The sequence below is a fragment of the Plodia interpunctella genome, chromosome Z (assembly GCF_027563975.2).
Source record: "Plodia interpunctella isolate USDA-ARS_2022_Savannah chromosome Z, ilPloInte3.2, whole genome shotgun sequence".
In the NCBI taxonomy this organism is placed as follows: Eukaryota; Metazoa; Arthropoda; class Insecta; order Lepidoptera; family Pyralidae; genus Plodia; species Plodia interpunctella.
In genome coordinates, this window is record NC_071324.2 from 5,243,973 (window position 1) to 5,256,952 (window position 12,980).

The following is a 12,980-nucleotide window of genomic DNA, read 5'->3' on the forward strand; positions in this document are numbered from 1 at the left end:
GTATTTATACGATATAATTACATTTATTATTTATGTACCTTTTCACTTTACTATTACTATATAATCTTGAAATCTCTGAACTTTCCATGGTCTATGCTTGTAGCGAAGGTTTGTGCTAAGTCCCGTTGTTAAAATATATGTTCTTATGATATCGGCTTCTAAATTATGGTGGTGTAAATTATGGCGGTTCTAACACTCACGTGGAGGTACGAATGTAAGGATAGGATAATAGTAACTTTTATCTTGAATTATCTCAAACTCTTAGAACGTTGTTGTTTATGATGTCAGCTATGTAGTCTTGCAAGTGTTGCTTATTTTAAAAATAACCTTGTATAATCGATTTGTTTATAGTGTTTCATCACCGGCCGTCAATTCGGGGGATTCAGGAGAAATGAGTTCATATGAAGGCAGCACTCTCGCCATCGGCAACTGTGCTACCAGCACCATTGATGACTGCCATCCTCATCGGCTGACAGAATCGCTGCTTAGCAAGTTAGTTTATTTATTATCTATTGCTCTAAGAATAGAATGGTTAAGGACACACAGTAGGTAATAAGTGAAGGATCGAAGCACGCGTTCCGCTTGAAAAACCAACAGTTACAATTGAACATTCACTCATACGATATGGTGATACATCTGCAGTGAAGGAACAGTGGTTTGTATAAACTAGTATCTATCTATAACTAATAGGGTAAGAATAAAAATATATTTCTAAGAAAAGTCATTACTCTATCGTGACATCACTTTACGGTATCATTTAGTATGGAGCATTTGGACGAGTCCAAATATGTGTGATTTTATTTTCGTCATATATTTTAAAGCATTGTTATTGCGGAGTTTTTAATATTGTAAGGGCTTTCGAATTGTCACTATAATAAAAATTAGTCATTTACCCTATTCTATTGCAATGATACTTGATCCGACTCGAAGGATAAGAGCTAAAGACGTGTTATTTTATTTTTGATTGTTTTCTATTTATATGCGAAAAATAATTAATAGGTATGTACAAAATTATTTAATCTTTTAAAGAGAACAAATCTATACGGCCCACTTTAAGGAATATCTGTTTCATTAGCTTGTGGCTCATTTAATTGTTGATGGTTTAATTGTATTTCACTAGCTGTTTCGTATACGCCCGCGTTGACAAAAAGATACAAACTTTTGTATTCATAATATTAGTTTGGATATGATTTTGACTAACATTGAATTATTCAATTGGCTCCATATGAACAGGCACAATGCAGAAATGGAGAAAGAATTGATGAAAATGCACAGGGACAGTCGTTCAACGAAAGGAGATCGGGAGAAGGTTTCCAACGACACGAGGAAGAAGAAGAAAGAGCATTTAGCGAGGTGCAACGCTTCCTTCCAGCCGACTGCTGCTGGTACAATCTCGGATATTGAACCCATGGTATGTAAGCTCATGTATATAAGACTCAAAATTGAGGTAATTTTCTTAGCATATTTTTATCGTCAAACAGTTTTGATTTTTTACGGATGAGTGCAAAACTAAATCTCATAAGTGTGGTGTTAAATTAGAATAATGTCTTGGTTTAGTAGATAAAGCGTGCCGAGGTAATAAAAAAAACAAACGAAAGTATAAAATAAATAAAATGAGTGCCCTCTTGGCTGGTAACACTTGGTGTTTATCAACTAATCTTGGTTATTCTATTTGATATTGCAAAGGAAATTCTTTAAAAAACAATTTTCTTGTACTTATAGACAGAAGATTATTATTATTGATGAATATCGTTTGGTGGAAATAAACAAATTTGTATTGACATTGTCAGCAGCCACATGGTGTCAAGCGGAACAAGCAGGCGGACACATGCGAATCCGTACCACGTAAGCACCACTGTCCAAACCGGAGTTCCCGACGCAAGCACGTGAGCACCGCTCACACACTGCCTGCCACCAACACCATCACCACCACCCAAGGTCGGTAGCAACCATAGACGGGTTCACCAGTTATATTTTTCCAGTTAACTAAAACCCCGGCTGAAACCGGTTTTCAATTTGCAACGGACTCTTTCGAATACAGTTGGAAAATACTATAAACTCCTCATCTATATTAGCAACTCTTCATTAGAGCGCATCTCTACTTAATGCCGACGGTACACTATCGGCAAACAGTTTGCCAAACTTTGGCGGTATCGACGTACGTTGGTTTTTTCTTGTATATCAAAAATTACGTAATGAACCTTAAAATAAGACGCCGCATACGCACAACTCAAATGTCAAACTTTTGTTCGAAATCAGATTTTAAAAAATTAGTCTACTTTAGTAACGAAATCTTTCGCGTATACTTATTTTGCTCATGGCTAGTGTTCGTGGCCATTATATTCTCAATATATAGATTCTACATTAGAATCTCTATAAAACGACGGTCATTTAAATATATAATATAAATTTGCAGCTGTGACGCAATGGCCACCAGCTCCAATGAACAACATGAATGCATTCATTCTCGGAGTCGGCATTCCTCAACAGATGTCCATCATCAACCCGCTGGTGCCTCAGCAAATGGCGCCAATGCCCGGTAACTAATCTTGTTTAATTTTAATGTTAGTTTAATATATACAATAGAGGACGGGAATCTTATCACACGGTTTGTAAGATTTAGGTGTTTATTTTAGTATGGTTTTATTCGAGCGATGCAAAACTTAATGGACAACACTCAACGGTTTTCACGAAGCATAAAGTTTGTATCGAATCAAGTTTGTATCTAATATTATAAAGAGAAAAGATTTGTATTTATCTTTCCAATTCATAAACTCAAAAATCGGACCGATTTTAATGAAAGTCACGGAGATAGACGATACGTTCAGAAGGGCTACTTTTTATGTCTTATTCGTCTTTGGTGAAGCCCGTATGGGCCGCTACTAAATAAAAGCAAAAAGTCGTAACAATCAATAACCATAAATAAATATGATAATAGCAGGCATGTTTCCGATGTACTACGCGCCAGCCACGGCAGCCGCGCCGATACCCTCCACTTCCAGTGAGCCGGACCCGAACAAACCCACGGGACAGCAGTTCCAAGGTCCTCCAAGTAAGATTCATTTTATATAATCCCACTACTCATATAAATTATGCGAATGTGTGTGTGCTGTGTATGTATGTTTGTTACTCTTTCACTTTCAATTGTACATCGATGAGAACTAGAAAATATTTTATTTCAAAATCGCCTCTCACGTCATTCCTGAGAAAACATGGTAAAAAATATCAAGTTTTATATTGTTTGTATTCCAGTGCAATGCATGATGTACGGCCAGGCGATGTACGGATCAGCGTTCATGTACTCGCCCATAGCGCCTCAGGTCTCGTATCCGGTACAGCAGACCGCAATGGCGGCGATGTCGATGCAACAGTCCAACTCCCTCAATCCACTCGGCCTCACCAGCAGAAACTACGAGGAGGTTCGTTATTTATCTATTTAAATTAAAAAATCTTTTTGTGAAAGTACAATAGGCGGATTTAATTCCAAAAGCATTATCTAAGGCCCCGAATCCATTGCTACGATGCGTGGACGTAGCGCGTTACCGTTCCGTTATTTTCCACAGGTTTTAGGGACATCGAAATTTCATTATATGTTGATTCGTTGAAGGACGTCAAACCAAAGGAAGATGTCGAATCAATCGGCTCAATAGTTAACTTGTGGATCGTACAATGCAAAGTGGGTGCAAAGTATTTTTCATAAAACCATCCGACGAATTCGCTGGCGTTAGCCCTTTTTCTATGACTATTCTGAATTTGTCATACATATCAATTTCATAAATCAGTCATCAATCTGATTTGTTACTTTCACTTTTCCACCTATAATGTTCACTAATATTATTAATATTCATTCATATATAAGAACAACACGTCATTACTGATACAAGTAGGAAATCATTGCGAGGCAACCTGCACACAGGTTGACTAGTATGCGACTACTTGCCACTAGGTGGCGCTAGAAGTTGTTAAAGTCACGTCATAGATTATATCTGACAGCAGTGTTAGCAATAACGCACTCGACAAGAACAACTAGGTAAATAAATAAAAATAAATAAATGATGCGCAGGCGTGTAAACCTGGTTTGCAACTGCGTTCGAGCAAGATCACTGCCTGGAGAGACAAGAAGCGGGCGGATTCTAACACTGCTTCCTCCAAGCTCGGCCAAGGCAGCGGCGAAAGTTGTTCCTCCACCAACGGTCACAATCGGGTACGCCTGCATATCCTATTAGTACTAAGTTCTGGTGAGAATAATTTTTTTGTAGAGTCGTCGTTTTTATATAAAAAATAAGTAAAGTACTAAGTAACTAAGTAATAAGAGAAAGCAGAAGGACCTCCTTAAACGCGCGTAGGGTAGCCAAACGTGCCACTAAGAAAGACGTTGCCTGGACCAAACAAGGCTACGTACAGTCCTTCTTTGACAGGATTGAATTCACACAGCTCTTCGCCGAAGTATCGGAAAGCTGCCAGAGACGATTGAGGCCTAGAAGGCGATGGGTCGTCAGGGTGTAGACGTTTTGACTATTTTTCTCAACCGCGTACTTCATCGGGATAATCATTATAACGCCAGCCTTCAAAGATTGCATTAAAATAAAGATCGGTAAGAGAGTATAGTAACTATCCCGGCTTAAATATATGTCTCATCATGATGATCATCAAGTTCTTTGAGCGGATACTAGGATCTGACAGGAGAGTACTGTCTCGGAGTGTCAGGGACACGCCTAATCAACCTCATGTGATTTGTCAGATGCAAACAGATGGACACTGGTGCTAATCATTAATATGTTTAAGGAGTCGCTTGAGATCGGCGGTCAGAAACTAAATGTGGCAAGGACAGAGTATTTCACTTGCAATGTTACAGTACACCCGTTCGCGAGAAGGCCTGGTTTAACGTACGGACCAATTTAAATATCTAGGATCTGTACTTTGCGCGTCCTATTTTATTTGTTTGTTTTTAATGACTGTTTGTGTCAAAATACATAAAAAATACATCGAACAGGTAGCGTTAGAACAGTGTAGGATCCGGCTAACTGGCAAATAACTTAATGCTGATATATTTAGCAGTAGGTTTATCTGTCTGATACAGGCCCTAAGTATGGTAAGGTATGTATTATATTAAGATTTGAACGACAAAGTCGTCTTGCCCACAGAGCACCGATGCGTTACCGGACATAGTTGCTTCTAGAGCAGGCATTTCCAAAAGCAACAGGTTAGCGAACAGCGACGAGGCCGTAGACAGAACTGATGGGGAATCTTCTTATTCCTCATTCTACTCGTCCTTCTTCAAGACTGAGTCGGGCAGCGCCGAGGACAGCGGCGGAACGGAGAAGAAGTCCAATAAGGTTAGTGTTGCATTTAATGAGGTTATTGTTCTTCGCTCACTATGGCTCAAATTTTAAAATCAATAATTATAAAAACCGCAGACACAAACGTTAAAATTTATATATTCGATTTAAAGTATATGAAGCTTATATTTTTTAAAATTTTGCTGTTTCTCTATCTTCATTAAAAATAAACAAACGCACTAAGCATTTTTTTTTTGTATTCATCAGTTCTGGAATAAAAATCGGCCTGGCGACCAGACGCCTGAGGATAGTTATTGCTATAAGGATTCACGCAATGTTAAGAAAATGGCCAGGAGGAAAATGGAACCGCCATGGGTGGAGCAGGTAATAAATAAATTTTAAAATATACTTACTACCACACTGGAACTGCTTTTTTGGGGTTCCGTACAAAATATAGGATAACTCTTGTGGCTGTCTCTACCGGATATACCGAAATATTCTATTATTCTATATTATATTATAAATATTTTATAATTTTTCTGTTATCCCTCTTCACGCGAGTTCAACTCGCACTTAACCGGTCTTTCTTAGATGTTTATAAGATTTGTTGAGTAGATAATGCGTGAAGTAGTAAGTAGTAATTAATTACGACAATTAATTAAACGTTCATTTTTGTGACTTTAAAAATTTGATTGGTTAAAGGTGTGCGTGACTTCGGAACTAATTTATAAATATCAAATACTAACAAAAACCATGGATGAGGTGCTCACCGCTGACCAACAGAAAATCAACAATCTGGAACAGGTTGGTAACATATTTATATATAAACTAGCCGCGCCATGTGGTTTCGTGCCCGTGAAAGTTTCGAGACAAAGTGCTAATCCAGGTTGTATTCTACTCGTGTACAACTTATTTTTTCAATAGTTTTGTAATCTACATATGACACTGGCGGGGGGTAGAGGGGGGATGTTACTTCTATCGCAGCGCTTTCACCCGGCAAGTTGATGTTTATTGAAATATTTTAGAGCTTTAGAAGTTTATTGCTATATTACATGAAATGAAAGGAGATAGCGCTAATATCTTATTTTTTCCGTCGTGTGCCCGTTTATACAATGCTCATATTACCACTTTGTATGGCCGGGCAATTGTATGCTAATATTCTATTTCATTTGAGAAAAAAAGAAGAGAGAAAGAAAGGAAAAATGATGATAATGTATTATCATCATTTTTCCTTTCTTTGCTTTTGGCTCAACTCATTGCCGGTTACACAATATGGCCGCACTCAAGACAGATGCCGATGTGGATGAACGTACATTGCATACTTTGTACGTGAGATTTTATCTACCGCAAGAACAAACTTACAAATAATGTTGAAACAAAAATTTCGAGAGCTGTGATGATACTGTATAGCCGGCAAATCACGAGTTAACTAGATGGCGCTGTGTGTTAATAAGTATAATTTTTTGAAGTGGGTAGAAGTCTTCTCTTTTCGAATGTGTTATAACATTAGTGTCAGATATTCAAGTCGCCCAAAGTCATTTGACATGACTTAGACTACCTACCGATATCTAATGCCAAGTATTCGCAAAAACATTAGTGTACATAAATTGTTAATTAGTCTGCTATGACCTTGAGCCCACACTAACACCTAGACCAATCGTGTGACAGCCGACGCTGGTGAACGAGCAGCTGGGTCAGCTTTACCTAGACCTGCAACTGGAGGGCGTCGCGGCGCGGCTCACTCTCGAGGAGGGCATCACCAGCTCCAGCAGCTCCGGGGAGGAGACCGTCACCAGCCAGACCAAGGTTTGTTATCTGTACAACATTACCTTCTCCTTGACCTTTTCCCATAAAAGGCCATAATTTTTTTCTCAAACCGTAAAACCATAACATATGCATGAATGAGTATATAAAAAAACACTTGTAACTTAAATGAAAGTACCAAAATGTCGCGGAAGACATAAAGAAATCATTTCAGTTGGACTGAAGTGGTCTCGATAGCTCAGTGGTTGGGAGTACTGTGCCGGATAGACAGGGTTGAGCCCCGCTCGACTTCAGAATGTTTTATATCATTATTATATTTATTCTTATTAATGCTTCCTTTTACGTAATTCACCCACCTCTTCATTACAACATAATACAGACTGGCTTTTTAAATACCTTAATTTTCACTAATCTAAATAAGTTTTTTCAAACTACCTCTTGTAGTCGTCATCTAGATTTTCTAGCATTTAACGCGCGACAAATAATCATATACCTGCTTAAATTGTTGTCGACGAGTTCCATGGTTCAAAACTTATTCTGGGTGCATCTTCAGGTCATGTTTATTATAATAAAGCAATGTCATGGAATTTGACATGGAAAATTTAGCTACATTCCAATTAAACCGAAATACGAACATTTTTGACGTTCCATACTAGGTCCGATCAAGTGATTAGTATTTTTAAGAAACTTATTGAATTTATTTATGTAGTTTTCTTTGAATGAATATAGTGGACGAGCTATGCAGCAAAATTACGAACTGATGTACTGAAAGCCATTTCGTGCATCTTATGTTACAACATACATTTTGAGCGTCATGACGACATCAATGATGAATGATGATAGAACTATAAACTTCAAAAAGTACGTTGTTTTTCCAGTCTGTCTATAAAGAGTGGAAAACAGATTTTTAACATGCTACAATTTTTAACCTTGCTTTTGCAAAGATATAATACATGTCAATTCAAATCTAATGTCCAAATTAGGATGATGATCATCCAGTGTTGCCAGCCAGCCAAATACAGCACTTCCATCTTCTACTCCTTATAGACATACTTATATTTTTTACAACAAATTAATATTTGCCACGCATATTTAAATAAGTCGAATATTTTCCAGACTCCCCGAAGAAAGCGAGAATACAGCAAGTTGGTCATGATTTACGAAGAAGACGCACCCCTCCCCCCGTCGCCGCCCGAGGACGAGCCCACTGCTGGGACTTCTAGCGCGCCATAATGCTGCACCAGGGAGCAACTAATAATTAACATGTCCATACTGAGCAAAATAAAGAAAACGAATGTGTCTCTGTTATCTATACAAAGAAAACTGAACACAACGGGCTAGCGTACCCAAATGAGATAAAAGATTCTCATACAACTTTTTGCTCTAAGTTAAGAGTGAAAGCAACACATTCGTTGGTCCAGTTATGGCTATTTCCAAGGTAGACGGAATTATCATGCATAGTAGTCGTTTGAACCGAAAATATACTACTAAGCTCGTTAATTGTTTGTTCGACTGCGAATACTGTATTATATAACGATCAATATAATTGTTATAAAGACCTAGATTTGTCATGAACGCTTTAGAAATCAACTAGTAAGTACTGCACAAAATTGTGAGCATCTCTTTTCTTGCGAAAATAGGGTTGTTTTTGAATATGCATGTGCTGCGCGTGAGCACAAAGTTGATATCTTTTAGAATGTTTATAAAGAACTTGGTGTCAAATGCGTTTTTGTATGGTGAAACTATTACTATCCATCGGTCTTTGTCCGTATTTTGCCTGCCTCAGAAACTCTAGCTCTTTATGGCTTCAATGAGATATTTTTAAGACGTCACTCTAAAGCAATATTTTTTTGCGGTAGACGCATGCGACAGCACAATCCGCTTGCCGCGTGTGAGTCACGAAAACACCTCATTTTTCTTACGTTCAATAGTTACATTAAACACAACGTATTTATGCGTCTGCCGCACAAAACAGTTGCGCGTTTAAATAGAAATTAATGATACGAAATAATTCAAACGTCAATATATTGGTTTTCATTTAAAATTTATCTGCTTACGGGTCTTTACACAAAAGTAAACATTTTAAGACTATATATCTGCAAAATCCTGGGATAATTTAGACAACGGGCGCGCAAACATGTGGGGCGTACCGAATAGGAATTTAAGCGTTATTTACCCTTAATTGTTTAATTTAATCTTAAGATATACTATACGTACTATGTAAACGTTTATTAATACGATAAATAATATAATGCCCTTATACTACTTTTCAGCATTTAGTCGTTCTTAAAGTAGTATTGATGAGTTCTCAATATTGTAGCTATTCAATATTGCTCTATAGTTCTTGCAACCAGAAAATATCGAACTGCCCCAACACTTGAGCTAAATTTCGTTGCATCTGGAGATTACAACATTAGGATAATACAAGTGCAAAGCGGTTTAGTCCTGGGTGGCGATAATGTGAGCTGTTTGTTTGAACAGGTAAGTATTTTTAATCAGACCATATTCCTTACTTTAGTTAAAATTAAGCTTTTAGGGTCCCGTACATCCAAACGAAAACATGTCATGCACTAACTAACTAGCTGTACTTTTATGAGCAAAACAGAATAGTTTTGAATTTAAAGAGTCGGTATTTGAAAATTTGCTAAACTAAGACTGGTATTTTTGTAGTTTTAAATTTGATTACACAAAAATAGCTCTTTATTTATTCGGTTTGTTTGAAACGTTTGATTGACTAACATTGTCTAATAAGTTCGTACCCGACAGCGTATAGGTGGACTTTAATGTAAATATACGAGTTTGCACGGAACCCTTACCATTCGAGTGTGACTTGTAGTTAATTATTTTTGGTAGGATTAATTGTGATAAGATCTCGAATTTAGTTCGTGTGTTTGTGATTTTTGTGTACGTTATTGTGCAATACACGAATTTAAATTGTTTCAATACTTAAAGTAATAAGCGCATGCGAGTAGCGTGGTTTCAGATTGCTTGGATATTTTTTCTTTTACTCTGCTCCAATAGAAATTCTGGACTGCTATGACGCATTCAAATTTGGAAGATTTGTCTATTATTTACCACTGTCTACTATTTTTGGGCATGCGGCTGTGTATCTGCTATCAAGGCTTTCTATTGTCTCGCATTAAGAAAAAAAATATTAGTAACTGGTATCATATAAATACGTTTTTGTACATGATGTGTGTAAAGTGGTACTTGACTTTTGCCTGTGTGAAAGTAGGTAATTCATCCTAAGTATATTATATTCTATATTCAATGCAAGTTAACAAATTAATAGTAGACGAATTAGTAACTGTGATGGATACGTGATCGTCGTTAAAGGACAATGAAAGATTAAAATAGATTATATTTAAATTTGATAAGTATATGTTTTATTATACATTTTATATTCTATTATTACCGCAAATGTGCAAGATTGTAATAAAACTATATAAATGACGTATTTAATATATTACAATTTCGTGCATTGAAATATAATAACCATATATTTTTAACATTTACAACACATTTTAAAGGAATATTTCTATATTAAAAATTTGCCGATACATCCGGCCTTATAAATTTTCAAATATAAAAAATGTATGTCAAGTTTTTAAGTCAATATTTTTATATCTACGTACATAGATTTTTAACTATATACAAATGCAAAGACATACAATATTATGAAAAATTGTTTTTATAAAACTGAAAATTTAACTATTATATCCCAAAATATTTATTATTTTAAATTTAAATAAAGCAGCCGAACAAAATGCTGTTTATTTTAAGTAGGTTGTACTAATAAAATTTTAAAGTACCTAAAATAACTCTCCATAAAAATACGTCTCTGGATTAGGTTGGTTAAATATTAATTAATTTCAACCATGACAACATGAGATCATAATGAAATATTTCTTTGTGTGATTTTTTCCGGTTCTAAGGACATTCCGATAACTAATCATATTTTACAGAGTACACCATGTGAGTGCAGGGATATTAGTCATGCCTTTAACAATACGGGATGGCCTTTAAAGGTTTTATATAATATGTATTTTTATACTTATGTAGGTATAAAATATGTATTATTTAAAACGTCATATATCTAACATAATTACCATATAAAATAAATATAGAAAGTACCTATCACATTTCTACGTATATGTATATGATAGATACTTTCTGTATTTATTTAAATCTATCAAGAATATTAGTGGATATGGTTACCAAAAGAGTCTTTTAAGGCCTTAATATTAAAATCCAAATAGTACAATCTCTAAGGATATTTGTAGTTCTTGTAATATTTTGTGCTTGACCAAATGTTGCCATTAACCTCAAAATCAATGTCTTGGTAAATTGTACTACAAATTAACGTCTACTAGTTATTAGGCGTTAAAAATGTTATGTTTGTCAGTTATTTTATTTAGGTGTTTTCAATTGAATCAGCTAAAATATTTTTTATGAGAGTCTTCGTTATATATACAGACATTATTATAAATATGTTACAACGTAATTTTATTTAAATACAAATGTTAAACTATTTTGTTCATTATATAAAAATCAAAAGAAAACACGGCATTATGTTAGTTTTTAGTTGTATTACACGAAATGAAACTGTGTTCTTATCTAGTTGATGCTGAAGTTGTCACATGCTTCAAATATTTGTTCTTTGTGAATGAATGAGTATATGTAGATTTTTCACAATTGTGGAAAGACTATCAAAACGTCTTAATTATGAAGTGAGATAAATTTATAATTACTATCAAAAAGTTCAATTAAGAATGTAATATCAAACGTTATGGTTTTGACATGGAATTAGTATTCCGTACAACGGTACTTGCTAATTCCATGGGTTTTGAACATTACAATTGAGCTGCCATCTTAAGACGTACAACATATAAATAGTTTGGTTTGCTGATAGAAACAGTTATTTGTTAGTAACTCAGGAATAGGTATATAAACGAGATATTCCGATCTGATCTACCAAACGGATCCACAATTAATTATTATAATTACTTTTGCCCGGTCTGATCCCCTACTAAACTGAGTATTGTCAAGAAGGAAACAGTTAAAGCTGGTTGTTAAACCAGCAACAACTGTTTTCTTCTTGACAATTCTTCAGACATTCTAAAACAAAAAAGGGAGGGTAAATATTTACTACTAATATATTGTTAATTCTTATATATACTATACACTGACTTTTAGGGATAAAATGTTCTAACAAAGATTATAAATAAGATAATAAGATAGATACCATAAGATAGTCGACAATTTTATGTACTAGATACCAGAACGCAATTAAAATAAAACTGATACACTAGGGTATCACGTTATGGGGATCACACCGGAATACTCATATATATGTATTATGATGTTACTACATTCGCCTATAGTCTATAATCATTCGTATAATCATTAAAATATAAAATTTTGTATGATCAGACATTATTTTGATATGTTATGATTGTTTGTTTTTGTCTTTAACTTCGCATGTTGACTGGTTACTTGTAATGTGGTCTCAACTATCTAGTTTTAAGTAATCGTTTGTATAATTAAATAATGATTGAGCAAGTAAAATGTAGTAATGAGAATTTGAAATTTTATTTTTCTGTTTGAGTAGATTTATATGTCCCTCTAAAACCATAAATAGCGAACATGTTCAAATTACACCTTTGAATATGTTGTGGTAAGTAATACCCCTTACAATTACACAGCAACCTACCGGTTCTAATCAAAACCTTGTGTGCAATTGCATTATTTTTATTTTTATTTCTACGAATCTGATAATTATGTTTGAATACATCACTTTTGTAATAACCCATTTGCAGCAGAAGACACTTTGTGATAGCCTTAGTCACACTCACACATACACCTGTTCGCACGGCGTCTTTATACAATGTAATTATTATGACGCACACGAGCGCAACGGTCGCCGCCGCCGTGCGG

General features: G+C 35.3%; 1 protein-coding gene across 4 annotated transcripts in view; it reads left to right on the plus strand.

The window, feature by feature from the left end:
• per (period) overlaps positions 1-12,625 on the plus strand; it is a 36,662-nt gene extending 24,037 nt beyond the window's left edge. For 2 of the 4 annotated variants that reach the window (XM_053767965.1, XM_053767968.1), the window contains exons 15-26: positions 352-492; positions 1,234-1,411; positions 1,791-1,938; positions 2,417-2,539; positions 2,939-3,052; positions 3,253-3,419; positions 4,064-4,204; positions 5,145-5,336; positions 5,547-5,663; positions 5,982-6,083; positions 6,948-7,085; positions 8,160-12,625. In XM_053767965.1, the coding sequence (XP_053623940.1) occupies positions 352-492; positions 1,234-1,411; positions 1,791-1,938; positions 2,417-2,539; positions 2,939-3,052; positions 3,253-3,419; positions 4,064-4,204; positions 5,145-5,336; positions 5,547-5,663; positions 5,982-6,083; positions 6,948-7,085; positions 8,160-8,276 (1,678 nt within the window). In that variant the 3' untranslated portion in view covers positions 8,277-12,625. The remainder of the gene's footprint in view (positions 1-351; positions 493-1,233; positions 1,412-1,790; positions 1,939-2,416; positions 2,540-2,938; positions 3,053-3,252; positions 3,420-4,063; positions 4,205-5,144; positions 5,337-5,546; positions 5,664-5,981; positions 6,084-6,947; positions 7,086-8,159) is intronic. The other 2 variants (XM_053767966.1, XM_053767967.1) reach the window with 2 other exon arrangements.
• The last annotated feature ends 355 nt before the right edge of the window (positions 12,626-12,980 follow it).